The following is a 27463-nucleotide window of genomic DNA, read 5'->3' as shown; positions in this document are numbered from 1 at the left end:
TTCTTAATAATAAATTGATAGCCAGCCCCTCCTCCCCGTCAAGTAGCCACTCCCCATCTCTGGAACGTATTAAAACCTGCCCTCCCTGTTTCCACGTGGCCGCACTTCCCGACGCTGTTCGGTGCCCACCCTGGGTTTCCAGCTCCCTAAATGCACGCGAGCGCCTTCGTGCGCGTGTGAATGACCGCAGTGTGCTTGCAACATGCCGTGCATCTGACAAAACCGGTCTTCCGAATGTTTGCCTCTTTAAACAGAAATGTGTGGCATACATTTTTATTAAATCATAGAAAACTCATTTGTATACAAACCGTTCCACTTTGGGGAAACTGGAATAATAAACAGCTGGGTAACAAAAGAGTGGAAAGATACATCTTTACTTTAAGCCAAGACCAAGTGTCGTCACATTTATTTAAAAAAAAAAAAAAAAAAAGCAAACGCTGAAACAATCCGTAACAGGTTGTTGGCTTTTTTTTTACCCTGGGGCCGGAGGAATCATCTCTCTTATAACCCCCAATTCTCTTTGAGGATGTTTTTCATTACTTAAATCCACTGTAAGTTTAAAAGACGGTTCACCTGAAGTCTTGACGAGAAGTCAATTTCTCCCTCCCAAGTACCGTAAATGCTGAATTTCAGGAGATGGTCTCTTTTCACAGGACCGATGAAACTTCCCTTTTCACAATAGCAAATGTGTACCATGGTGTGGAATATATTTCAGAATAAGTTAAATATTAAGATGCATGGTATGGTAGTCTTGCCCTACTTTTCTTCTACCGGGTACATTGGAAAAACTCCTCCTAACCTTACACATGTATAAAAGGATGAGGGCTGAGGGACCCAGCGATACTGAAGGTCAGCACACTGAAGGTCAGCACCACATTCTCTAAACGCTTCGGCCGAGTATTTACAGATGGTCCTGCACTCCTTCCACAGGGGACCGAAATGTCCAGACTCCGAGGTTCACCGAATGGAAACGGGCAGCCGCTCTCAAGTTGAGGCCGGCCCTCGCTCTGCCCTCGAGCAGAGACCCAGAGGTCACACTGTGACGCGTCTGCACTCACCCCAATGACTCACGTAACAAACACAAATTAAATATTACCAAAGTCATTTTAAATTAAATTGAAGACCACTATGTTTCCTGAACGCTTGCTACACAGCGAGCACAGACATCCTCGTAACATCCTCGTTCCTGTGTGCTGGAAACCCACCTGCCTCCTCTGGGGGCTCCTTGAAGGTCCATGAGACCCCCGAAGGGGAAGACACAAAGTAAGAGCAACCCTCCTCTCCAAACAGAGGCATAGTCTCAAAAAGCCCTACTCCCAACCCTGAGTCTGGATTTCAGACTCGTTAAAAGCAGGAACTGAAAAAATGTGATCTTGGGGCCTGGCTCCTCACCCGCGGTGGCTGCCTGCTTCCCCGGGACACTCAGCTGACCCTGCACTTCGAGCTGCCCAAAGGTCCTGGGCCCCCTGGTCAGTTTGCAGACCTGGCGCGCTCCCGGGGAATGTGTAAACAAATGTGGGAAAAAACTGTGTTTCTGCCAGTGTTTGTTATGTCAGGGAAAAACCCCTGGGGCTAAGAAAAATAACAGGAAGGGCTGCCCCCTAAAGTTGACTTCCTACAAGGCTTGTCTTTCCTCATCCCGCCGCACAAGCCGAGAAAGTCTACTCCAAGACATTTTGCCCGGCTTGCCTCAAACGGTATTAAACAAAATTAGAGCCCTTATTATTCCTGAATTAGGGTAAATGCTTCTCCTCACAGACTCGGTCCACCCCCTTGTTACTATAGGTGACTTGGAGAGGAGGCCAGGCTTTTATGCAGGTTGGGATTCTGGCTGTGTCTGTTCCGGCTGCGGACAGACGAGAACGTGCTGTTGCAGCCCGGAATCTTGCATTTGTGGGGCTGGCGGAGGTGCACGGTTTTGTAGTGAGCCCTGAAGGTCCCTTTATTACTGTACGTCTTTTGGCAGAGGTGACACGTGATGGGCAACCCAGAAGGCAGGCTGGCGAGGCTCTGGTCGGCCTTCTCCATCAGGACACAGATGGGGTACTCATCTTCCCCGGGCACAAGGTTCGGCCCGTCACAGTTCCCATCGCTGTCCTCCATGAGCACGGTGCCTTCCTCGCTGGCCCCGTCTGAGTCCCAAGAGGAATGGTTGCTGTTCTCTGACTTCATGCTCGAGGTAGTGCTCAAATCCAAGATGGTGCCCTCGCTTGGCAGACCGGAGCTGTAGCTCTCCAGGCCGGCACTGTGGACTTGGGTTATCGGGTAAACCAGGCTGCCCATCCGACTCGCTCCCTTGAAGATGACAGACGTCTGGGAGGCTTGCTGCGTGAAAGCCACGTCCTGGAAGGTCTCCTTTGCCACGTCCTTCAGAAGGTAAGCTGCATGGAAATGGTCTTCGGGGCTCTCGAGTGCTTTCTGGGTCAACACTTTTTGGTGGAGGTTTAGGTTTGAACTGTGTCTACAAGAGTGAAAACATGGTTAGCGGTGGGTTGGGCTGTTGTTGTAAAAACAGTCATCACTCTGAGTGGAGACACTAGGTAGACACCAGAAAAATCTTGTGGCATGGAAGGAGTGACCATAGGGGGTATGGGATGAAATGTGTGTCCAGTGGACACTGGCCCAGGGCTGTTCACTGCCTGTCAGAAGTTAGCACTGACCAGGAAAGCCGGCCGTCTGGAAGCTGGGAATATGTAGTTCTTCTTAATTTCTACCCTGTGACGGACACGTAACTTCCCGCACCTCATCTACTGAGGACGGCCAGCCTACTCCAAGTAGGTCAATTCCCCTGGGACTCTGGAACCAGGGGATCCCAGAGAACACCTGTCCCCGTAAGTTAAGCAGAGGACTTCACTGCAATGAAACCAAGAAATACCTTCTAGAGCGGCACTGTCCAGTAGGGTAGCTACCCCCACAGGACAAGTGAGCACCTGAAACGTGGCTGCGTCATACACAGTAATGGTAATATTCTGGATAGACTGACTGAAACAAAATACATTATTAAGACTTATTTCACCTGTGTCTTTTTACACTTTTTTAATGTAGTTACTAGAAAATTTAAAATTTTCTATGTGGCATCAGGGTCTACAGCATTCACACTCACATGACCGCAGAAGTGCTACAGGTGAGAAAATGTGATTGGCTATTACACTGCGTGTGTGTGTGTGTGCGTGTGTGTATGTATGTGTGTGTGTGAGAGAGAGAGAGAGAGAGAGAGAGAGAGAGAGAGAGAATTTAAGTTCAGTTCATATTTGCAACGTTTCACAATAAACCAGACAGGAGTTTTGCAAATGCAGCACTGAACCCACCACCAATCTTCTACCCAATGATTATTCCTGAAGGGCAGATAATGAGTATCCATTATGACACATTCTTGCTCACACAATATCATTTGGATGTAACTTGTCAATCAATGTTGGCCGTACTGAGAGATCCCCTGCTGACTTCGGACTGGCAAAAATAGCCCTTACTGCAAGGGTATGAGCTTAAAGGTGATAGGACAGTGATTCCAAACAGAGAAAATACCTCCCCCACCACCCGTACAGATCAGAATGCCTGCCAGGACCACCAGGTGAAAAACACCCCCACCAAAATAACTAAGAATCAAGTTTTCTCTTTGAAACCTCCAAAGACACCGTGGGGGTGGGGTGGGCAGAAATTCAATCTTATTTCATAAAACGTAACAAATCTGCTATTCAACGTCTCTCTTCTATCCCTTACACATTTTTTTTTTTCTGGACATAATCAGAACCGTGCTCCCAGATCACCCACTCTGCAAACAACTCTTATCAACAGCAGCTCAGCCCTGTGATTATGTCAGCGTTCTGGGTAGAAGGGGCAGGTATGTGTCGGCAGAAAACCAGACGCTGGATTGACACGCAGGTCCTGGCACATAAGTGGTAGGAAAAAAAGTCAGACAGACACGTTTACCGGAACCTTGCACAGGAAGGTCCCTGAGGCAACAAAGCAAAGCTCTGGGCCTGAGTCCCCCAGGAACACCAGGAGCAGACCTGTGGGATCCTCCAACCTTCTCCTTAAGACCTGGAGGGTTAGGTGCATTTCCCGAGGTGCCACGTCTCCTAAAACCAGTGACGACCACAACTGCAAAACCGTCTTGGCTACATGCCAGGCTTCCTGTTGCTTTCAGGACTGCTGATGCCCAGCATCCCCATCCCCACCCCCTCTTCCTCCTCTGTTCCGGCCTTGTCAGGCCAGTGGTTCTCAAAGTAGGGTCTGGGCACCCCTCGTGGTCCCTGAGCTTTTTTTCAGGGGTGCCCTGAAGTCAAAACTCATCTCATCATCGTGATACTCAGACGTGATCTTTTCCACTGTCGTTCCTTCATGAGCCTACTGTGGTTTTCCAGAGGCTACGTGACATGTGGTACTGGAACAGGTTGAAGGCAGAAGCCGATGTGAGAAACCAACTGTTTTCTGCTAAGCCAGACGTTACAGAGATTGGCAAAAATGTAAGACAAAACCACTCTTCTCACGGAGTTTTTGTGCTGGAAAACGGGGGTTATTTTTCATGACATGTTATGTACGTTTTTTTTCCCCTTGTTTCTCATGTTATGTATGTTAACATATAATAGGTTTATTATTGTAAATGATGAAATAAATATTAATTTTTTTTCTCAGTTTTGGTTTCTAATGCAGTAAACATAGATAACTTATAAACCCAAATAGACACAAGTTCTTGAAGGCCCTGAGGTTTTAAGAATTTGTAAAAGGGGTTCTGAGACCAAAACGTCTGAGAGCTGCTGGTTTAGTCATGCCTCTTCCTCCAGGAAGCCCTCCCTAACTTCTCAGAAGAACCTAGTCAGGGGCCCCACTACGTGCCCACAGCAGCCTCCCTCTCCCATTATAGCAGCTGCTGCAATTATCTGTCAACGCCTGTTTACTGCTCTGTCTCCCCCACTGGCCTTTGTCAGCAGGGACTGTGTCCACAGCACCTAACAGAAGGTTTTTAAATATTTTTTGGCTAAATAAGCATCCAGGCGTTGTCCCAGTCCCTTCCTGCGGGGTCCTACTGACTACTGTTGGCATCAGCTTCAAGAGGGGAGGACACCTGTCCTGACAACACAGTTCTCATCGCTGGCCCAGAGAAAGGGTGGTGGCCCCAGACCTGTCCACAAAGCTCTTTTTAAAATGGTGCCATTTTGGGGCGCCTGTGCAGCTCAGTGGGTTAAGTGCCTGCCTTCGGCTCGGGTCATGATCTCAGGGTCCTGGGGTTGAGTCCCGCATCGGGCTCCCTGCTCTGCCAGGGAGCCTGCTTCTCCCTCTGCCTGAGCGACCCCCTGCTTGTGTGCTCTCTGTCAAAATAAATAAATAAAATCTTAAAAATATATAAAATAAAATAAAATAAAAATAAAATAAAATAGAATAAAATGGTGCCATTTCAATCAGGTTCTAGGTAAAATGCATTCCAAGTTCTACACCACCAGAATTAGTAGTCTAAATTTAGAATTCAAGATGCTTTCCTGTGATGGGTGAGGAGGCCTGTGTCTACAAATAGCTCAGAATATAAGAAAATATTAAATATGTGAAAAAATAAATATAAAACAAAGGCGAATGTTAAATTCAATATGCCTTCCAATTTAGTGCACACCGTAGGCCAGAACAGTATCGTAAACATCAAGGATGATCTGATTGATGGGACTGTCTCTTCTTCAACATAGAGCTCATTCATGAACAAACCCTCCTCTTGGAGGACGAAGGGGAAGGCCGGCTTTGCTAATCCGGGGACCCTGGTGGTCTGGTTCAATGTGCCAGCAACAGAAACAGGAATTTTAACTAATATCACCCATGCTCTATCCTCTTGGCTCAGTGCGAGGATGTTCTTGCCCAACTGCTTCAAGTCAAGCTCCTTTGAGCAAATATAACATTTTACTGTTCTGCAAACCATTTGGTATATTTCGCTTTGCATTTCGACTGAGAGCTAGTCCTTCCCCTAAAGCCTCCTGGGGTCACCTCTGGGTTATACGTGTCCTCCCCTTCCCAGGCTGGGGTGATGGGACTTGAGTTCATGAAGAAAAGCACAAGACAGTAGGGCCAGTGCTGTGTCCCAGAGTGATGACAGGCTCTCTCTGCCTGGGCGCTCGGCAAACAGCGAGACGCTGTGTGGGGCTCATGAATACCCCCCGCCCAAAGACTTCTCAAGCTTTCAACCAACATCACAACCCCCGAAGTAACCTGCTAATGAGTGCCTCCCTTCTCTGATATCTTAATAAAGAAACATTCTCCAACCACACAGTTGTTCTTCCTTTCGAATGTAGCTGGTGAACTGGACGTGAGAGAAAACGTTTCATTTGAAGGGCTTCGTATCATAAAATGGAAAAGCAGACAAGTTTTGTTGTCTTTCGTGATGCTTTAACCCCCCCTTCATGTGAGACTAGTTCATAATTCCTTATCCCAAATCATCTGCGCCAGATACATTTCCGAATTCAGGGTTTCTCAGACTTGAGAGAGGCAGAGAGACGCATAAGCTCTAATATTTTGTTCATGTCCCCGTAATAAATCCAACGAGTATTTCTGCACTGAATGTATAATTTAAAAAATCCACACAAAGAGAGATTTAAAAAAAAAACAAAAAGCAAAAAACAAGACTACCCATAGCCTCATGTGCTTTCACAGGTCAGGTTTTGGGGTCAAACGAGTTTAGGTCTGGAACTGAAAATTCAAGCATGCGGATGCAGAGAACAGTGTTTCTCAAACTGTGGTCCCTGGGACGGCAGGAGAGTATCGCCTGGGGACCCAGAAACACAAACCCTCAGTCCTCATCCCACACCCGCAGAAGCAGAAATTCTATGGGCAGGGCTCAGAAGGATGTGTTCTTAACAACCCTCCCGGTAATTCGGGTGCGTGCTGGAGTTACAGCATCACGGCTCTGGAAGAAATGATGGCCAAGAGGTGTCTTACCTGTCTCTGCTCCGGCGTGAGGGGAAGGTGGCTTTGCAGCCCTCCACCGTGCACACGTGTGTTTCTTTGGCGTGCATGTTCTTGTGGTGCATTTTCACACCGCAAGCGTTTTTGAAGGTCTTCTTGCAGATGTCACACTGGAAGCGAGTGTCTTCCTTCTGCCTCCCTAACGTGTGCTGACCCACAGGTTCCGGCTCCCTGACGTCCTCGAAACAAGGAAAAGCCATTCCTCCGCCGGACAGAGCGCTGAAAAGCCCGCCAGCCAGCAGGCGCTGCTGCAGGTGGATGTAGTCAGGGAAGGGGACACAGGGCTCTGTCCCGGCTGTGAGGCGAGGCTCGCGGCCCCCAGCCTCCGGCTCCCGTGGCACCGCGGTCAGGGCTGGCTTCTGCTCAGCCGCCCTCTCTGAGGGCCGTGTGGCCCGCTCGGGGGTCCTGCTCATGGCTCCGCTTGACTCCGTCCCTGAGTCTAGATGGCAGACCCTCTCCCCCTCTGGGAGGGGCCCCCCCGGACCCCCGGACCGTGCGTGCCGCGCCCCAGGTGCTCTGTCCAATGACCGGGGGCTGTAGGCCTTGGGCTCGTCATCGCCGGCCACCCGCAGGGGCGCGTCTTCGTCTGAGCTGAGAGCGTGCCTCTTGTCATTGGCTACCCCCGTGGCCTCCTTCTCTATTTTGATGGGCATACTGGACTTGCGGGATTTCTTCTTGGGAAGGGCATCGAGCGGGCCTTCGTTTGAAATCAGCTGCTCCGGGATGGAAGAAGACAAGAGAGGGAGGGAAGGGAGCAGGCCGGGGGTGTTGGCCAACTCGGCGGGGGTGGCTGGACTGCGGTAGAAAGGAAGGACCGGCTGGACCGTCTTCAGGTTGGGGAAAAGCACCCCATTTTGCCCCACGCTCGGGAAGGCCGGCTGGCCCCCCGGGTCGTCCCCGGACGCCACGTAGCCAGGCAGGGGCCTGCAGTCTGGGGCCGGGAACCCCGGGCGCTCGTAGCCCCCCGAGGCGGCCAGGTGCAGGCTGTTCCTCAGGTCTCTGTCCCTGTTGTTTCTGTTCATGGGCATGTGCAGCCGGGGGTTGGGGTTGGCGCTGTGGCGGTTCCGGCTCCTCAGGGAGCTGAAGACCATGTTACACCCTTCGATGGTGCACTTATGCTTGATCTTCAGGTGGACGGCGTTGTAGTGGATCTTGAGCGTGCCTTTGTCGTAGAAGGTCTTCTCACACGCCGTGCAGAACACGCGGCCCTTCTTGGCACCCAGGCTGTGCCTCTCGGGCCTTGCTTTGGCCTCGGGGGACAACTGTGTCCTTTCAAGCTTAGTGACAATGTTGTAGGAGCTGGAATCACTTAAAGGGGCACCATCTTCCTTTTTGGGAACCGTGTCCGGGCAGTTTAGACACGGCTCTTTTTCCGCCTGAAATGACGCAGGACTGGAGCTTAAGAAGCCGTCGCCAGTGAAGGGTCCATGCATCTCCTGTTTGGGCTCCTGACTCTGGTCCTGCCCCGGCTCCAGCACGTAGTGTTCGGGCAGCGACCCTATCAGCGTGGGGGGCACGGGGTTGAAGAACTGGAAGGGCAGCATGAAAGTCATGTTGTTTATGAGGTTCTCAAAGGGGTGCAGGCTGCTGGGGGTCCCCTTGTCCGCAGGGGCGGGGAGGCTGGCGCTCCTGTGGCTGCAGCTCTCGATGAACGCCCTGATGTCTACGTTCGCCGCGGCCGGCGGGATGATGATGGACTGCTCCTCTTTCTCTTGGATTGCCATGAGCTCCACGATGGACTTGGTCTCCCCAAAGCGAAGGAACTGCTGCAGGGTGGCCACCTCTTCCTCACTGGTCATGATGCTCCAGTGATCCAGCACCTTTCCTGAGGCATCCTAAACCAGAATCGTAAAGCGCAATTAATTTCCTACTCTGTACCCTCTTCTCTAGAAAGTGTCACGCGGTCGGGGCCTCCACTAGCACACACGCATATCAGAAGGTGACACCCCCTCTGGGCAGCCCCCCACTCATGCTACTCTCCTGGGCCAGAAACCCTACACAGAAAACAAACTGCACAAATGTAAACAGTGCTCTAAAAGAGAGCAGTAAAATGCTAGGACTCCGGCCGAAGGGAAATTGGGTGATTATTTTCCATCTTATTTCAAACCAATTGGTGGTCTTGCATCCGGTGTCATACTTTTCCCCACTATAAAATGAAAATCTGTTATTGTTTGAACAATAGTCACGTCTTGATCTCAGAAGGAGGGAGGGAGCAGTCAGACCTAGACAGAGCTCAAGTATTTATTTGCTGCAAGGTTAATAATCTTCCCCAGCAACTAACATCAGAAAACAAATGAACCCGTTATCGATCTACTGCCTGTGTTCACAAAGCAGAGCCGTAATTACACTGGTGTGTTGGAGATCTTTCAAACTCTAGCAAGGCCTAACTTTTCCCAAAACTACAATAAATATTTTATCACAGAACATGTATTTGATGGCCTACTGAGATTTTTCACAATGCATGGAAGAGTTTTGAAGATGATGAGGGATGTAACGTCATAAATTTTTGATGCACTAGAGGTTCAAGGTAATTGATTCCATATTTTTAATCCTAACACTAGAAAGCAAGATTATTAGGATCATTAAATATTGATCTATGTCATAATGTAAGATCATAATGCTACTCTACATAAAAGGTTGCTTCTAGCCTGCTGGGGATCCACCCGAGGTGAGCAAACGTGCCTCCACAGGATGATCATGGGCTTCAGAGTTAAAAAGAAACAGGTTCGAATCCTGGGTCTGCCACTTACGACCTGAATGACGTTGGCCAAGATTCAGAAGCACTCTGAGCCTCTGGCTTTTCAACTGGAAAATGGGGATAATTCACCTACCCTGAGAGATTTACTGGAAGAGTGTCCAGGTTGATAAAAGACTAAGTGCTTGCATTGATGATGACATGGCCTACCTGGGGTAAGACTTAAATGTATGTTAGTCTTGGAAGTATATTCATCCCCCCATTTCACCGAAATTTTGACATTTTCTAGTAGAGTGTCAAGGGGTAAAAAACAAAAAGCTGTCGTCGCTCCCTACGTCAGAGAAATGATATAATTCGTCCCAGGAAATTATGTTCTTTGCCTGTGGATATGAAACACGAGGGCCTACCTCCATGACAAGGTCTAGAAGGACCTAAGACTACTCTGCAAGGTAACAGAGAGGGAGAAGGAGTGAAAGGCACAAGGGAGAGATACAGAGAACACGTGAAGAGACCAAAGGGGAATCGAGGGGTGACAGAACAAGCAGGAGCCAGAACACAGACGCATCAGAAGGTGATGGAGCCCGGGAAGGAAGGCCAGCTTCTGCAACGTGCTTCTGGAACATACGCTCCTCTCACCCCCAAACCCTCAGTCTTGTGTCCATAGGTGGCCTGCGGATAGTAACCCAGGGCCAAGGCTTTACTGTAGTAGGAGCCGGCTTAGTGATACCCAAATCGCAGAATATGTCCATGCTCCCATGTCTGGAAGTTTCACCGGTATTGAGGAAAGCACCAGATTCTTCCCAGAACATCAGGTGGGGGTTTAAGCCATTACGAAAGGATGCCCGCCCACAGCTGGAGCAACCGGGTTACACTGGTTACATGCGCGTGGATCGGAGAAGACATTCCAGGAGAACGGTGGCCACGCTCCCCATACCTGCAGCACGTATCCCCGGATGTAATCCTGAAGGGTCCAGTCCAAGGCGTGCAGGATCTGCAGCACCTCATCTGGCTTCAGCACACTGAAGAGCCGGTCCAATAGGATTTTCAGGCGAACAGGGATGGCCTGGGTCCCGTAGAGCATGAGGCTGCTAATATCAAACACCACATTGGACTGGACAATTTCCACCTGGCTTGTGGGATACACGGGGGGGATCCTCAGCTTGCTCAGAGCTGAAAAATCAAATCGAAGAAACACCCTTTATAAAGATTTTTACTTCTCAGAGAAACACTGCCTGGGGTGGGCTAGCGCCAGCTCTGTTATGTTTTCCGATAGAAAAAAAAAAAAAAAACACACACAGGAATATGCAAATGGTTCACAATCCTAATAGCTATCAGGCTCTACGTTATTCACAGGAACTTCTAAAATAAAATGAACTGGCCTGAGACTTCTTTTCTCCCGTCCCTGTCCCTAAGGAGTGAAAAACAGCCCCATGTAGGGCAGGTGCAAGGAAAAGGGATAAAGACAAAGGTGGCAGGGCACATTAATCAAAAGGCTGAAAAATCGGGTAGAACGGGGTCTGCTGGTGAAGAGCTGGGGCTTGGGAATCGGACGGATCTGGGTTTGTCCCCTCTCATCTGCCACGTCCTAGCTGTCAGGCTTGGCCAGTTAAGCCACCAAAATCTATGCCATCCCATGCGACAGTCCTCAGTTGCACACGGCTATGCAGATTTAGAAAATTTTTAATTTTATGGAATTATTTTTACTTTCTTAAATTATTTTATTTCTTAAATTAAACAAAATCAGAAATTCAGTTCTTCAGAGTCCCACCAGTCACATTTCAAGTATTCAGCAGCCACATGGGGCTAAGTGTGGGATCAGCAAATAAAAATACGGGGACAAACTGAGGGGTCTCGAAGGGAGGGGGGTGGAGGGATGGGTTAGCCTGGTGATGGGTATTAAAGAGGGCACATATTGAATGGAGCACTGAGTGTTATAAGCAAACGATGAATCATGGAACACTACATCAAAAACTAATGATGTAATGTATGGTGTTTAACATAACATAATAAAATAAAATTAAAAAAAAAAGAATTAACCAAACCTAAAAAAAAAAAGATATTTCCCTAGGCTGGAATTTAAAGTGTATCTTATTTAACCATTAAAAAAAAAAATACAGGATGCCCGGTGAAATGTGAACATGAATTTCACATAAACAGGAAGTAAGTGGGATAGGTTTATCCTAAAAATATTCACTGGGACATAGGCAGGCTAAAATAATCATTTTACCCGGCAATCCTGGAGGCTACTGCATTAGACAACGCAGGACATTTCTGTCGCTGCAGAAGGAGCACCCCGAAGCACCTGTTTGTCTGTCTGCAGAGCGGGGCTAAGACCCCACCCACCATGCAGCGCCGTTAAGCTCCAAAAAGGGACCATATCGAAAGCGCTCAGCCTGTCAGCCGGCAAGAGCGGGGACACCCACGTGTTGGCCGTCCTTCTCAGGCATGAGCTCCGCTCCCGAATTACTCTAAGTCATTCAGAGGGGACACGAGAGGCCGAGGGAGGAGGAGGAAAAATAAAGTTACCATGGGCCACCCATCCATGTCTGCACTGCTCACACTGGCGGTGGTTTATCTTCCCGGGTTTGAAACTCTGGCAGCTACAGTTCAGAGTGCAGCCGATAGCCTGCAAGAGAGAACGCGGCACGCGAGCACGGGGCGGTGCGCGGAAGCCCGGCCGCGCTCGCAAGACTGGGCGCGGGCCTCCGCTCGGTAACGTCCACGGGGCAACGTGCGCCCACTCCGTGCCAGACGCAGGCGGGAGACCCCGGACCCCGTACCCAAGAGCAACTGGCCCCGGGCCTGCGGACGGCAAACACATCCCCCGGCGGCTCTGCGCGCGACAGGGGCCTAGGGAACATCACCACGCTCCGTGGGAAAATTCTGGATGGAGGTATCTTACTTGTTAATTTTTTTTAAAAAGACGTTATTCATTTATTAAAGAGGAGGGGGCGCATGGGTGGCTCAGTCGGTTAAGTGTCTGTCTTTGGCTCAGGTCATGATCCCAGGGTCCTGGGATGGAGCCCCACGTAGAGATACTTGCTCAGTGCGCAGCCTGCTTCTCCCTCTGCCTGCCACTCCCCCTGCTTGTGTGCGTGTACTCTCCCCCTCTCTGACAACTAAATAAAAATCTTTAACAAAGTGAAATATTTATAGAAAAAATAGAGCACACGAGTGGGGGGGGGGACGGGGAGAAGCAGAGGGATAAGCAGACTCCCGCTGAGCAGGGAGCCTGACTCCCGGCGTGATTCCAGAACTCCGGGATCATGACCTCAGCCGAAGGCAGATGCTCAACCGACTGAGCCACCCAGCTGCCCCCTTGCTTGTTATTAAGAGCATAGAGAGGGTGAACGGTCACATTTTCACCAATCTCTTAAGCTGACCAAAGCAGTCGCCCCCCAAAGTTACACGGAGACCATTCTGGAACAAGTGAGAGAGAATGATCTGAACGGAGAATCATCCAAATGTGGACGCAGTTATTCCCCCACGTGGGCTGAGGCTAAAAGTCCACACAGACGGAGGACATGCTGACGCCGACCACACTCGGGACGACTCCCGGGTTCCACCCCCTGGGCTGCGTGGCTGCCGAGGCCCGGCCAGGCGGGCGGACCCGTGTGCACGCCCAGCTGCACGTTCACGTTCACACGGCTGAAGAGAATACACAAAGGTACGTGTCGGCTGAGTTCTGGTATTGAGAACAAAGCTTCCCATATATTTTTAAGATGAATTCCTCCAAAGGGGATGGAGGTCTGAAGAATGTGATGTATTATTGAGAAAAAGCTCTCCTGGGAGCTGCATCAGTGAGGCTCCCAGAAGAGCCTCCCTGAACTGGGGTGTGCGTGTTTGGGGGGGACCTCCATCTGTCAATTAAGGGACTCTGTGGCCTCGTGTGGGGACAGGAAAGGGTACACCCTGTCCCAGGACTTGGGAAACTCACTTTAAGGAGTATGTGACTAGTCTTCACTTAAAAATCAGTTGCCCGTGGGAATGTAAAATGGTGCATTCACTTTGGAAAACCAGTCTGGAAGTTCCTCAACAAGTTAAACATGGGGTTACTATAGGACCCTGCAATTCCACCCCTAGGTATGCGCCCAAAAGGAATGAAAACACAGGCCCACGTAGAAGCTTGTACCCGAATGCATAGCTGCATTATTTATAGTCGTCAAAAAGTGGAAACAACCCCCGTGTCCACCAACTGATGAATGGATAAACAAAATGGGGCGTATCCATGTAATGGAATATTACTTAGCCATAAAAAGGAATGAAGTACTGACATATGCTACAGCATGTATGAACCTTGAAAACATGCTCAGTGAAATAAACCAAGGAAAAAAAGTCACAGGTGGTAGGATTCCATTTGCATGAAATGTCAAGAAGATGTCAATCTGAGGCCGGAAGCAGCCTAGCAGTTACCAGGGCTGCGCCGAGTGGGCAGGAGTGAGGAGGGATGGTTAATGGGTGGCAGTGCGGGGCGGCAGGGGGGGGAAGAATATTATTATTTTTGTTTTCATCTTTTAAAAAATAGCTTTAAATTGAGATACAATTCAGATATCATACAATTCAACCACTTAAAGTATCCAAGTCAATGATTTTTAGTATATTCACAGAGTTGTGCAAACATCACGATCTGATTTTAGAACATTTCCATCACCTGCAGAAGGAGCCCTGTGTACACGTTTATGGTGGGCATAGGCATTCATTTCTAGGTCTTCCTAGGAATAAAATTGCTGGATTGTATAGTAATTTTGTTTAACTTGAGAATCCATCAAACGGTTTTTCCAAAGTGGTGCACTCTTCTGCATCCACATCAGCAACGTAGGATGGTTCCAATTTCTCCACGTCCTTCCCAACACTGTTGTTGTCTGTCTGTCCTGAAACAGCTAGACTAGTGGGTAAGAAGTGGTATCTTATTGTGGTTTTGATGTGCATTTCCTCAATGGCTAATGGCGATCAGCATCTTTTCATGAGCTCATTGGCCATTTGTAGGTCTTCCCTGGGGACACATCTGTTCGGATGCTTTGCTCACTTTTTAATTGGGTTGTTTTGTCTTTTAGCATTGAGTTGTAAGAGTTCTTTATATATTCTTAGTACAAGTCCCTCAACAGATGATTTGCAAATGTTTTCTCCTGCCCTTGGATTATCTTTTCACTTTCTTCATGGTGTCCTTTGAAGCACAGATGTTTTAAATTTTGACCAGAGTTGCTTTTTAAGGTGAAGATGTTCTAAAATTACATAGTAGTGATGGTTGCACAACTCTGTGAATATAGTGAAACCACTCAGTTATAGACTTTGTAAGGGTGAATTTTATAGTCAGTAAATTATATCTCAATAGAAATATTACTGAAAAAAGAAAACAACAACAACAACAACCAGTCCTCTACACACCTATTAGAATGGCCAAAGCCCAGAACCCTGATAACACCAAATGCTCATCAGGAGAGCAACAGAGACTCTCATTCACTACTAGTGGGAATGCAAAATGGTGCAGCCACTCTGGAAGACAGTTTGGTGGTTTCTTATAAAACTAAACATATTCTTACCATACAACCCAGCAATCACATTCCTTGGTATTTACCCAAAGGAGCTGAAAACGTATGTCCACGCAAAAACCTGCTCGCGGATGTTTATACCAGCAGCTTTATTCATGATTGCCAAAACTTGGAAGCATGCCCTTCAGTGGGTGAATAGGTAAGTACACTGTGGTCCATCCACACACTGGAATATTACCCAGCGCTAAAAAGACATGAGCCACCAAGCCATGAAGAGACACGGAGGAAACGTAAGTACATATTACTAAGTGGAAGAAGTCAATCTGAAAAAAGTCTACACACTATATGATTGCAGCTATAGGACCTTCTGGAAAAGGCAAAACTATGGAGGCAGTAAAAAGAACAGTGCTTGCCAGGGTTAGGTAGAACACAGAGGATTTTTAGGGCAGTGAAAATACTCCGTATGATACTATAATGACAGAGACGTGCCATTATACATTTGTCCAAACCCACAGGATGTACAACACCAAGAGTGAATTCTAAGGTAAACCATGGACTTTGGGTGATGATAACATGTCCATGTAGGTTCATCAGTTGTCACACATGTGACAACTCTCCGGTGGGGGATGTGGAGAATGGGGTGGCTATGCATGTGTGAGGACAGGGGTATATGGGAAATCTTTACTTTCAATTTTGCTGTGTATCTAAAAGTGTTCTAAAAAATAAAGTCCCCCACCCCAATCAGTGACTTTGCTTAAATACAGGCTAAAATCTCCCTGATGTGACGGTTATTTCTGATTCCTTTCGGATTACCATGGGCCTGAACAGAGCACCTAGATGAGATTTTCAGGTGAAGGAACAGGGTTGCTCATAACTGAGGTATGTAACGGTGTTTCCTGATCCCTTTCAGAAGGATCAGAAAAGAGAAAACATGTTTGTTCTTTGTAAAGCCATACAATATCCTACAAAGAACTCCCTGTGGTCACAACCACTGCTTACTGTAATAATGCATGCACTCTCATCAGGGGTGGTATCATTCCAATGGGGTGAAAACTAGTTCTTGGGGGAGGTAAAAGAAATATTCACTTTATGTACAAAACACAGATGCATATACATGAACAGAAACACAGTATATGGTATGTACTAAAATTTCACTGGGGGAGGCACAATTAGGAAAAAAAAAATCTAGTCTCCTAATGAAGAAAAGATTGAGAAATACTGTGCCAGAAATTATTTTGCCTTTTGGTTATAGGGATTCTACTCCTATATACTGAACACATACATCGAGATTCCTATGCACATGATGATATAATATCCTTTGACTGGAAAGATAAAAACGAGTACTGGCTTAAGTTCTATTACACGCAGTCCCCAGAGGAACATCCCATTGTTGGTAGCACACCTAACATGCTGTCCAGATTCTCAAACAACCCTGTGACTCTCAACGCTAGCTGACCCAGGAACCGGCTATCTGTATTCTCAACAGCTCCCAGCATACTCCGTACTAAGCCTCTGGGATTTTTCACAACCTACATTTTGATAAATGTGACTGCTTTAAAGGAAACTTTTAAAAGAAAAAAATTCTTATTTTGGTCCCTGTCCCTCAAGATGCCACTCACTGTTTGCAAGACGCTGGAACAACCCAGAGTAAATGCACATTCATTTATTCAGACAATAGGACCCGCTTCAAGCACAGAAAGATGTCCTGGAGCACACACTTCTTGCTTCCCTGAAGATTTTGCTTAAAAGGCTCTCGCTCGGGCAAAACTCCAGGAAGCTCTGGGTGAGTCCGTCTCAGGCCCAGCTCAACGAAACTACAGAGGAAACAATCCCAAGCACATTTCATAGCCTAAGATTGAAACTCACTTTTTCTGTATCTCTTTGACACCTGACTCAGGGTTCTTCAACTCCAGGATGTTCGACATCTTGAGTCACATAATTCTTTGCGGTGCTTGTCCTGTGCATTGTACGATGACTAGCAGCATCCCTGGTCTCTACCCATCAGACAACACAGAAACGCCCCTCCCTCTTCCAGTTGTGAAAACCAAAAACCTCCCCAGACATTGCCAAATGCCCGTGGGGCAAAACTGCCTCCAGTTGAGACCCACTGGCAGAACCTGACTATTCAGTTTTCGTAGCTTTTAGTTTGGGGACGGAATTTTAAGCAGCTTTATGTATAAATTCAATGTATGAATGCTGTCTTATTAGAAATATTCATGTGGCTCTATATGAACCTATTTGAATAAGGCTTAATAAAGCTCATTAAACATCCATGGAAATAAATCTCAGAGGAATTATTTATGAGCTAAAAAAGCTAATTACAGTGCCTCAGAAAACTTCCAATATTAAGGCCCTTGAGTTTTTCTACCCATATCAGAATTCCACGATGTGGTAAAAATTATAGCACCATTATCTAAAGACAAATTAAAACTTCTAAAATGAAATCAAACCAAAAAATTCTAATTACAGGACGAAAAGTACTCATGCAAATCAATATGGAAAACTCTTAAAACTTCCATCCTTTCCCCTGGAATCCTAATACTTGTTCCATTCTTCAGAAACATAAAGCAGATGTTTACAACATTCTGAACTCATCAAGACATGATTATTGCTTTTTACGCACTCATTTTAATCAGACTATTTCCGAATTGTTATTAGTCACTTTGATGTGCTACAAATCAACATTCAAAATTCTGGTTTGCTTTTTTTGTAGCTGTCATCTGCTCCTTCATTCATCCAGAAGTTACTGACACACCTAGTATGTGATGGATGCGTCCGTGATTTGCAGTCTGTGGGATGGAAAGTTATGACCTCATTTTTAGGTAGGCTCGAGGGTCCCACTTCCTTCTGCAGACACCCCTGCTCTACCTTCCGTTTGGGGAGATACTGACAGTGGCCGGCCCAGACACACAGCGGGGTCAATGCCTAGACATCCGTGGCTGGGTGGTGCAGGCCTGACCGGACTTGAATGCTTGAGCTTGAGAGTAAAAACTGTCCACTTTAAAGCTGATTTCATCTGTAGCGCATGCAGATATTTTCCCATCCCTGAGGATAAATTCAGGGGGATAGTCTTAGGGATAGAATGCAAGAGGAAGAAGAAAAATTATAGGCCCTGGGATCATGACCTGAGCTGAAGGCCGACGCTCAACCGGCTGAGCCACCCAGGCGCCCAGCCTATTTAAATTTAAATTAATAAAAATGAAACAATGAAAAGTTCAATTCTTTGGTCACACCAGCCACATCTCAAGTGCTCAGCAGACACACGTGGTTTCGTGGCCACCATACTGGACGGTGGACATACAGAGCACTCCCACCATCACAGAAAGTTCTCCTGGACACTGTGAGTCCAATGGTGAGACTGGATGTTCTTCCAGCACCTGGCCTCTCACGTGGTGGCAAGCCTTCACAGCTGTCCTCATTCGACCCTCACTACGCGGCTGTGAGGAGGGCATTCTTCTTAGGAAACTTATATTTATGGAAGATTCGTAATTTTCCCAAAGTCACACAGTTGGTGAGCTTTCCTGAGCGTTTCACTGCGTGTGAGGTACTGCACTAAGCAGACCCCTTTACTGTCTCGTTTCTTCATCACCACCTCCCGGGAGGCAGGTATGACTGTCCCCATTTTGTGGATGAGGAAGCTGAGGAACTCACAGGCTGTCAGGGTGGTCTCTAATCCAGATACTGGAGGTAGGTTCTATCTTGAAATATAACTATTTGGCGCTAACCATTTATGGTTTCATTTAATTCCTACAGCAACTCTGGGAGTCAAGCATTATCATCCACATTCTGCAGATAAGGACATTGAAGTTTCACACTGCAAAGAAACTTCACTTATAATACATGAATACATAGAAACCGAACGTTAATGAGCCAGGCATTGTTCTAAACTCTGGGGTTAAAGTGTTGAACAAGACCAATGAGGTCCCTGCCCTCCAGGGGCTTACAATCTAGAGGAGACAGAAAATAAACAATAAACAGTACCAGTTCAGAGTAAGGTAGTGCTATGAATAAACTAAACCAAAAGCTATGCTAGCAATTTTACTGGGTGGCATGGAGGGATAGGGTATAAGTAAGTGCCCCTTAGATAAGGTCATCGTTGAAGACTTTTGCAGAGGCAAGAGCTGAGCTGAATCCAAGGGACACCAAGGAGCCAGGGGAAGAAGTGGAGAAGGGAGGAAGTGTTTTAGGGCAGAGGGCATAGCCAGTGCAAAGGCTCTGCGGCATGAAGGGGCTGAGCGCCTAGGGAACAGAAAAGGAGTCAGTGTAGATGGAGTGAGTTAGTAAGGTTAATGGTAGAAAATGTGGGTCAGAGAGGTGGGAGAGAGCACTCTGCATAGGATCTTGTGGGACAGGCCAAGGAGTCTGGATTTTATTCTAAGTAACCTTTTTTTAAAAATTAATTTATTTGACAGAGTGAGAGAGAGCACAAGCAGGGGGACTGGCAGAGGGAGAAGCAGGCTTCCCACCAAGCAGGGAGCCCGATGCGGGACTCGTTCCCAGGACCCTGGGATCATGACCTGAGCTGAAGGCAGACGCTTAACCGACTGAGCCACCCAGGTGTCCCCTAAGTAATCCTTTATAAAAAAATATGAAATGAGTTTGATCTGCCTGTGTTAAAAAGAATCCCTCTGGATGCAGAGGTGGGGAGCCTGTGCTCCTTGCCCCTCACTGAGCATCTTCCACCGGGAGGCAGTAAAACCTACAACTGGCTTCAGCTGGCTTAGGTCTTCCTTTCCATTAAGCCATAGAACCTTCAGCTCCATGCCTTGGAGCCTTTGCCTACAAAGGGCTGGGTATCTGTTTCTGCTGACCTCAGAGGCCTATTACCCATATTAATGAGGATATACAGGTAAGAGCTGAAAAGAACTATCCGTACGATGGGAGTGTTGCTGGATAAGGCCCACACCAAGGTTCTTGGGTCCTCTGGGCTCTGGTGGTCTGACTCCACACAGACAGAGCTACCAAAAATACCTGTTATAAAATCCTCCATAAACGTTGCGACACAATGAATCATTCCTAAAAGAGGCAAGGAACCCATGAACCCTAAACTAGCACCCAGCAGCTAGCAGGGGGCCTGATACTCTGTAGGTCCTCCACTGGGACTAGCTGAGAGAAGAATGAGTGAAAGAATGAGGCAGTGGCGCTGTGCTCACTAATTATAGATGCCCACCCAACAGCCTTTTGTGGGATCTTCCTTTCTGAGTCTCTGTGGGTGGCCGGGTGACTAAGCACTGGCCAGGGGTAAGCACGTGGAAGTTGCTAGGTGGAGCTTTACAGAAAGCTCCTTGTAAATGGGAGCTGACTCAGTGGCGAGACTTTTTTGCTTGTCCTCCTTCCTCCTTCTTGGAACAAGAATATGATGGCTGGACTGTAGATGCCATTTTGTGACCATGAGGCAACTCGGAGGTCATGCCCTAAGGAAGGCCGCACGGAAAGGACGGTGACTGTTAGGAGCTTATACTAGCAGCAGGATGTAGTTCCTAATTTACACACCGACTGCCCTGCTGGCCATGGAGAGGGCCACATAAAAAATCATGTGGAAAGTGGCTAATGAGGAGAAATCACTGAGACCAAGTTTAGAATCTGCAGTCATGTCCTAAGTGTGAGATTCTAAGGCTGTGCCAGACTCTCAGTGGTAAGAATCATAATTCCCTAACTTAAAATCAAAGGAGCCAATCTGCTAAATCACAAATAACTTTTTAAGTCACCAACCTTTAGCATAAGGCTGCTTCAGGTTTTTCCAAGTTATATTTTTAAGTGTTGATACAGACAATCATTAATATGTTTGAGTCTTGGAAGGCTACAATGCAGATCAAAAACTGCCAATCAGGATATATACTACACAACGTCCTCTAAAAGGACCACCCTCAGCTTGCGGGGTGAGGACCCGGTTTCTCCCACAGTGAAACCCTCACCCCATTCTCACTGTGGCTGCAGGGCTAGGCTTCGTGGTTCAGGACACTGCATCATTCAAGGGAGGGAGGGCTCTACCAGACTGCTCTGCAGGCCGCTCGGCATCTACCTCTTACACACATTTTGTAACTTCTTATGTCTTTTGTGAGAATTGGACGTTTTTTTGCTCCCTACCTCCTGTTCTCTCATTTTTCTGTGCCTTCTTTCAATTTTTAAGTTTTCCTTACATATACAAACCCACAGAGGTCTAACTAGGACTCTGAAAATAGCATCCCCCTTTGCCAGATGGGCAATAAGGAAAATGGGGGAGAGGAGAGGCAAGAAGCCATGAGGGCCTTTTGGGGGAGGCTGCAGGTGGTGCCGGGCCGAAGGCGGCCTGGCGGCCTAGAGAGAGACACAAGACCAGACGCTGGCCTCATGCCATCTTCCTCCACGAGCAGTTCAACAAAACGGTACCAATTGATTTAACAAATTGCTTTTGTTGTTGCTGGTGGTTTTTGTTTTTAAAGCATCTACTATGCCCTGGTAATTGTGGGGAGCCTCCTAGGGACACAAAGATGAGGGCCTCCCAGCGTCTGCCCTAAGGGAGCTCGTGTCTTCACTGGGGAAGAGAGCCATACAACTCGACCGGTCAAGAAGCGCAGAGCAGAGAATGTGGCTCGTCAAAAATTGGCGTGAGTCACTCACTATATTAAAATCTAGCAATTCAAAAGATACTAAAGACAAAAGAAAGGCTCATTGGCCGCCTTTAGGGAACCAATGAATTGTCCCCCAAACTGGGAAACAGAGGGAAAGAATCAAGTATATACCTTTTTTACACAACTGTATTTCAGGGTAACCAAACCTCTGATGAGACAAGAGATTCCCTTTACAGAAGCGGCCAGTGAATAAATGAATGAAGAATTAGAATTCCACAAGTCCTAATGTAAAGGATGATGACCAGGCTATTTGCCCCTGGATGGAAAGATATATACTACTGTGGACGGTGTGCTCTTGTGAAAAGCATCCAAATCTGAATCAGATCAAGCCCCTCGGTCAACTCCGGTGTCCAGAAAACACAGGGCAGAGGAACAACCACAATGTAAACAATACCACGAGGAAGCAATCGCTAATCCAGACTGGGGAGCATTCTACAGAACAAATGGACCAGCTTTTCCCACAGAGAAACTGCAAGGAAAAAAGCGTAAACTGACAGATGAAGAGAGACGCTGTAGGCATCTTCTCTGGATCTTGATTTGGACCCATCAATGGTTAAATAAGCCTTGCCAGACAATCAAGGGCATTTGAACACGGATTGGGAATTTAATGACATTAAAGAGTTATGGTTAATTTTTTTAGGCGCTCTATGAGGCCGGAGGAGGCGTGCTCTCCTCAGTGCGTGCAGGAAATGCCACGGTCCTAGGCTCATCCCGTCCCCGTGTGTCAAGGCCAGGAGGCCCGGCCACAGACCGGAGGTTTCTGCCCTGGGCCAGGGGAGCACACCTCGAGAGGCAATGGGGTGAGATGGGCGTGGGCTGTCCAGATGGGCAGCCAGGCGTCTCTCTGTTGGCTTCATGGAACCATCCGGATTCCCAACAACTAGAGGACACCCTTTACCATGAGCACAGTTGAAAAAAGGGCCCCAGGAAGCCTCCCAAACCAGGTAGGCATCATTTGCAATACAAAAACAACAGAGTCTGCTTTCTCACTGCAAGCTCGGGGCTGAGGGAGAGAGGCTAAGGAAGAAAGAGAGCATGGAGAAGGGTCTGGTTCTGAAAGAGGAGCGCAGGGGAGGTAGAACCCAGGGCACAGATGTTGGGCCAAGTCTACCTGTGAGTAGAAAGTATGCGGGACACCCTTGCCTTGTTCTCTTGTTGCTTAGTTCAAAGAGGATGGTGGGGGAAAATACTTGTTCTTTTGATCTCTATAAATCAAAGTATAAACTCTGTGCCAAAATAATTTAACAGCTGTGCCCTTTTTTCCTTAAAATTATTAGTTCTGAAAACAGAAAACACAAAAAGTAGAAAAATATCCAAATGTTACCTTACGAAACAGACCAATATTTCTTCATTTAAAAAAAAAAAAGGCAACCTAACAATAACAAAAACCTATACGAAAATATAAATGACATGGACACATTTTTTTCTCCCTCCTTGATAACCTAAATTTGGGAGGACCTCAGAAGCAGTCTTCAGAAACCTTTGATAACAAAAAACGGAGGGATGTTCACTGAATGTGCAGGAACTTCTGAATGCAACAGAGTCAGGGGGAATAAAAAACAAAAACCAACACACAAAAAAAGACACTTATACTTTAGGATAATTTAGGATAAGGTGGCCAGTCACACAGGCAATGCGACTTTGCGTATGGCGCCCACCGCGGCAATATAATGAAATTGTGAACATTTCTAAGGAAAATTTTGCAGATGTTTCTTTTAAGGACTTAAGGAGAACTAGAGTTTAAGAACTAAGTGTAAAAAATAAATATATAAATAAATAAAAGCAACCCTAGATTTTCAAAATGAAATTTTTAAAGAGAAAAGACCAGAGTTAGCGAGTTATGCCATCCTGATCCCTGCCTTAAAATAAGGCATCCTGCATCATGAAATGTTTGAGGGGTCCGTATAAAAACTTTACCTTTGTAATGAATAATGCAAGAAACAGAGGGCTGCAAGACCGGGACAAGGCTTCTAGGAGCTGGTGGAGGGCTGGAAAATAATTGTGATGTTTGTTTGAGTGTGTGGGAGGATCATACCAGTAATCTGTAAGAGGAGACAAGCAAATACAACCATATGCAAGAAAAAGTTAGTAGCCTGAATTAAAGTTTTCCTTAACTGAGACAATCATTCCCTTCCACGTTAGCGGAGTGAAATTATCATCCCCCCAAGGCAAACTTCTCCTATGATGTGTTAGGCTGCTTTATAGTAATGAACCCAAGCGTGGACGAGAATGGCAAGAGCCCTTTTTCCTGCTACACGTATATGAAGTTTGAGAAGGCCCCAAATCGGACTGAGGCAAAACAGGTCTGCTCTTTGTTTTGATTGACCCTTTTGGGGATAAAATAGGCATGTGTCTATGCAGAGAAAGGGGGCTACACCGGAAACTGAGAATTTTCAGAATTAAGAAAAAGTGCTTCAAAGAATGACAAGATAAGAGGAAATAAGGTTTTCAGGTGGAAACCAATTTAAAAGAAAAAAAAAAAACCCACAAAACTTTCCAGATGTCTCTTCTGCACCGAACCCAGTTATCTTTTAACATCTCTCAGATAAGACATCAAAAATAAAATAGGTAAATAAATAAATACAATTTAAAAAATCTACAGTAGGATATTTGGAGTAAGGTAATTAATTTCTTGGTTCTCTAAATCTTGATTTTAGATATATATAAAAAAAAATGAGTGGCTCAGCAATGAGATTTCATCTTACCTGGGGTACTTCTAGTTCTTTTTAAACAGGGCTGTTTCTGACAAAAGTAACTCACTCTAAGTGACATCTGTAGAGGTGAAAATTCACCCTGGGGTAAAACATGCTCCTCCTGCAAGTAATTTACCTGTGGAACCTTCGGGGCAACTTTTTTAATGGCCACTGTCAAAATAACTTCTAAAGCCATATACAAAGGCTAAAAGACACTTCTGCCCCTCACCCCGTATGCTGCGGTTTAATTTTACCGACAAACTGAACTTTTAAAATGTTTATATTTATCCCTAGACATTCATAAATGATAACAGTATGCTTAAAAGACAATTATTAGTTGTTCCATGGGGAAACTTGTATGGTTTTTCTCACCCACTGGTGTGGATCTTTCTTCTTTCCAAGCTAATGGTTCTGAAATATGGAATATGGGCCTGGGATGCAGGCCTACCTGTTTCAGGACAGAGATGTAAAAATGAACGAATAAATAAAAATCACGCTCTATGCAAACCTTATGCTTCCACGGTAATTACTTCATGTTGGTTAATATTTCTAATGTGAATTATAACTAGAGCAGACAGAGATCTGCTCATCCTAGCGAATATCAAGGGCTATATAACCCCTCCCAGCTAACCACTTTCTGAGTGGAGGAGGGGTGTGTGGCTCAATCCTTACTATTCTGAATGCAATAGCATTTACAGGTACAGATGATTTTCCAAATTAAATTACGCAGATGTCTGAACATAATTATGAGTTCCCAAAGCACGAGCCGTGCCTGCGTTCAGTGAAGAGCGCACCACCTTTCCTCGGCATTGAACTGCAACACCAACACGTTCAGACCAACAGCTGAGTTGAAATCCTCATGCTTTCTTGGTGAAATTCAAGTTAGCAAACCTATCGGATGAGAACTCAAATGATGACTCACATCTTATTCTTTTAGGTCTGCCAGAAAGGATAAAGTTATTTATCAAGACTTATCATAGCAGACGTGGTGGTGATCTTTCCACACCCATTGAAAGCGAAAATCAAATCCTGGACAACTGGTCGTGTTTGTGAAGTCGTGTTGTTTTACACGCCACACGAAAATGCTATTTGGACATATTAACACTACAAATGAGGCTTTCATAACATATATCAACGGATTTGGGAAGGGACAACTTCTCAGTTGTGAGAAGCCAGGATATTTACCACTGAACAAAAGTTTTAACACATAAGCACGCATTTGCAAGCGAAGAGTCTAAGAAAAAGGTTCCACGAGCTCTGCAAATTAAAACGATAAACTGGGAATGAAAAGGCGCCAGAAAAAAAGGAATAAGGTGATCTGCCAAATGCTGGTTTTCAATTCACTTTCAAGCTGAAATCTTTGTCACTTTGATGAGAATATATTAAAAAAAAAATTTGTTGCTAGCTCTGCTGTGTCAGCAGCCCAAAGCTGCAGGAACGCACGTCTTCCCCTGCATACACACGCGCACACACACTCTCACACTCACTCACTGACAAGGATTCCCAGGACACTGGGCCTCTTCTAGGCCCCTTAAGTGTTAACAGCACAGGCCTGGCTGCGACCAGGCGTCTGGCCCGATTTAAATGCCCTGTCTTCAGAGAACTGCGGTGAGCATGGCCATAAAACTAAGGGGCATAACTGAACCTTAGAGTGTCTAACACCCCCCCCCCCAACACACACAATTTTACTCCTACAATTAAGGCTGCTCGTTGGCATTCCATTTAACTGTCAAACTAGGACCGGTGGCAGCCCCAGAGCCACAAGGGATGCCTTAAATGAGAAGAGCGTGTTCCTACACCGCATTTGAGAAAGTTTGGCTCCGAGCTATGCACTGATTAATATCAGATCTCCTCCTTCCCTCGCCTCTCCACAATCTTGTCACATCTGGCTGACAAATCCGTAGGGGCTGATGCAAAGCCAGGCGACCCGCGGGGCTGGGGTTTGGCTGGGGGCGCCCGAGGGGGCAGGGGACAGGAGGCGCCCCCAACCCACCCCCTAGGCCCCTAGCCCCCAAGCCCCGGCCCTGGGAGCCGACCCAACGCGGCCCCCTTCCCGGCCGGAGTTCCAGCCCCGAGCGCGTAGGCCCGGGTGCCCGGCGCCCCGGGCGGCGCCGGGCACTCGCAGGTAAATGAACACGACGGAGGGGCCGGCCGCGGGCCGGTCTGGCTTCCACCCGCGCGCTCGGCGGCTGCAGCGCTGGCATCCCTGTGGCCGCGCACTCTCCGCGCCCTCGCGTCTCGGGGGGCTTTCCGAGCGACCTGTCCGCACCGCGCTCCGCAGCGCTTCACAAAAGATCCGGAGCCCCCGGCCCTACTACGCGCCCGTTCCGCATCTCTCAGACCGGAGGTTACCGCGCGCTTAGTTCTCCAGAAACAAAATCCCGGGAGAAAGACGGCCAGTTGTGAATAGCAGCTGTTCAAGCCCGTGCGAACGACCTCGGACTTTCACCGCAGGCGCCGAGGGGCCGGAAGGGGTGCGGGGGAGGCGCGCTCGCCGCGGCCGCCCGAGCCCGGAGTCCCGGCGGGAGGGCGCCCCGAGGCTCGCCCGGACTCCGCGCCTCGGACGCGCCCAGGCCGTCCCGGGGACGCCTGGAACCCGCCTGGTCCGCGCGCGCGCCTGCGGCTCAGGGACGTCGGGCGGCGACGGGTCCCAGCGCCCCAGGCCGCGCCGCCGCGCAGGTGGCCTCGGGAGGTTGGCCCGGGGCGCGCCCCCAGCTGCCGACAGAGCCCGGCCAGAGCTGCGCCCCCGACCACCCCCCGCCCCGCCCAGCGCGCAGAGGGGGCCCCCCGCGCCGGGGGAGAGCCGCGCTTACCTCGGCCATCCTGCGGCCGCTGCAGCGCCGGGACTACCGGCGCGTGTCCCCGGCCCGGGCCGCCCCGCGTCCGCCCCGGCTCGGCCGGCGCCGCCGCATCCAAGCTTCGGCCGTCGGGGCCCGCTGCGGCGAAGTGGGCGGCTCCCCGGGCGCCCCGGCCGCGCGGCGCGGTGACCGCCCCCGCCCGCCGCGCACCGCGTGTGCCCGCACGCCCGCCCCC

At 47.9% G+C, this 27463-nt stretch overlaps 1 protein-coding gene and 1 long non-coding RNA gene across 4 annotated transcripts; one reads left to right on the top strand and one right to left on the bottom strand.

The window, feature by feature from the left end:
* Window positions 1–257: 257 nt before the first annotated feature.
* Window positions 258–27383, bottom strand: BNC1 (basonuclin zinc finger protein 1). Its single transcript, XM_025892985.2, has 5 exons — window positions 27244–27383; window positions 12164–12263; window positions 10572–10807; window positions 6916–8777; window positions 258–2461 (listed from the first exon to the last, which is right to left on the bottom strand). The coding sequence occupies exons 1-5, from the start codon at window positions 27250–27252 to the stop codon at window positions 1780–1782; spliced, it is 2889 nt and encodes a 962-aa protein (XP_025748770.2). The 5' UTR covers window positions 27253–27383; the 3' UTR covers window positions 258–1779.
* On the top strand, window positions 12296–26168 carry LOC141370795 (uncharacterized). Of its 3 annotated transcripts, none has more exons than XR_012375143.1 (4): window positions 12296–12530; window positions 13016–13304; window positions 17840–17948; window positions 25368–26168. It is a non-coding gene; the product is annotated as an uncharacterized lncRNA (long non-coding RNA). The 3 variants fall into 3 exon arrangements; XR_012375145.1 differs by lacking the exon at window positions 25368–26168 and adding an exon at window positions 18880–19470; XR_012375144.1 differs by lacking the exons at window positions 17840–17948; window positions 25368–26168 and adding an exon at window positions 15219–16084.
* Window positions 27384–27463: the final 80 nt, after the last annotated feature.

This window comes from Callorhinus ursinus, unplaced genomic scaffold (assembly GCF_003265705.2).
Source record: "Callorhinus ursinus isolate GAN/ISIS: 27379988/994484 unplaced genomic scaffold, GSC_fseal_2.0 scaffold45, whole genome shotgun sequence".
In the NCBI taxonomy this organism is placed as follows: Eukaryota; Metazoa; Chordata; class Mammalia; order Carnivora; family Otariidae; genus Callorhinus; species Callorhinus ursinus.
This window is presented reverse-complemented; position numbering and strand designations above follow the sequence as displayed.

Coding starts and splice junctions, on each gene's coding strand:
- BNC1 (XM_025892985.2), bottom strand. Junction 8,778..10,571: donor TCCGGGGATACGTGCTGCAG/GTATGGGGAGCG, acceptor ATTCTGGTTTAG/GATGCCTCAGGAAAGGTGCT. Junction 2,462..6,915: donor TCACGCCGGAGCAGAGACAG/GTAAGACACCTC, acceptor TCACTCTTGTAG/ACACAGTTCAAACCTAAACC.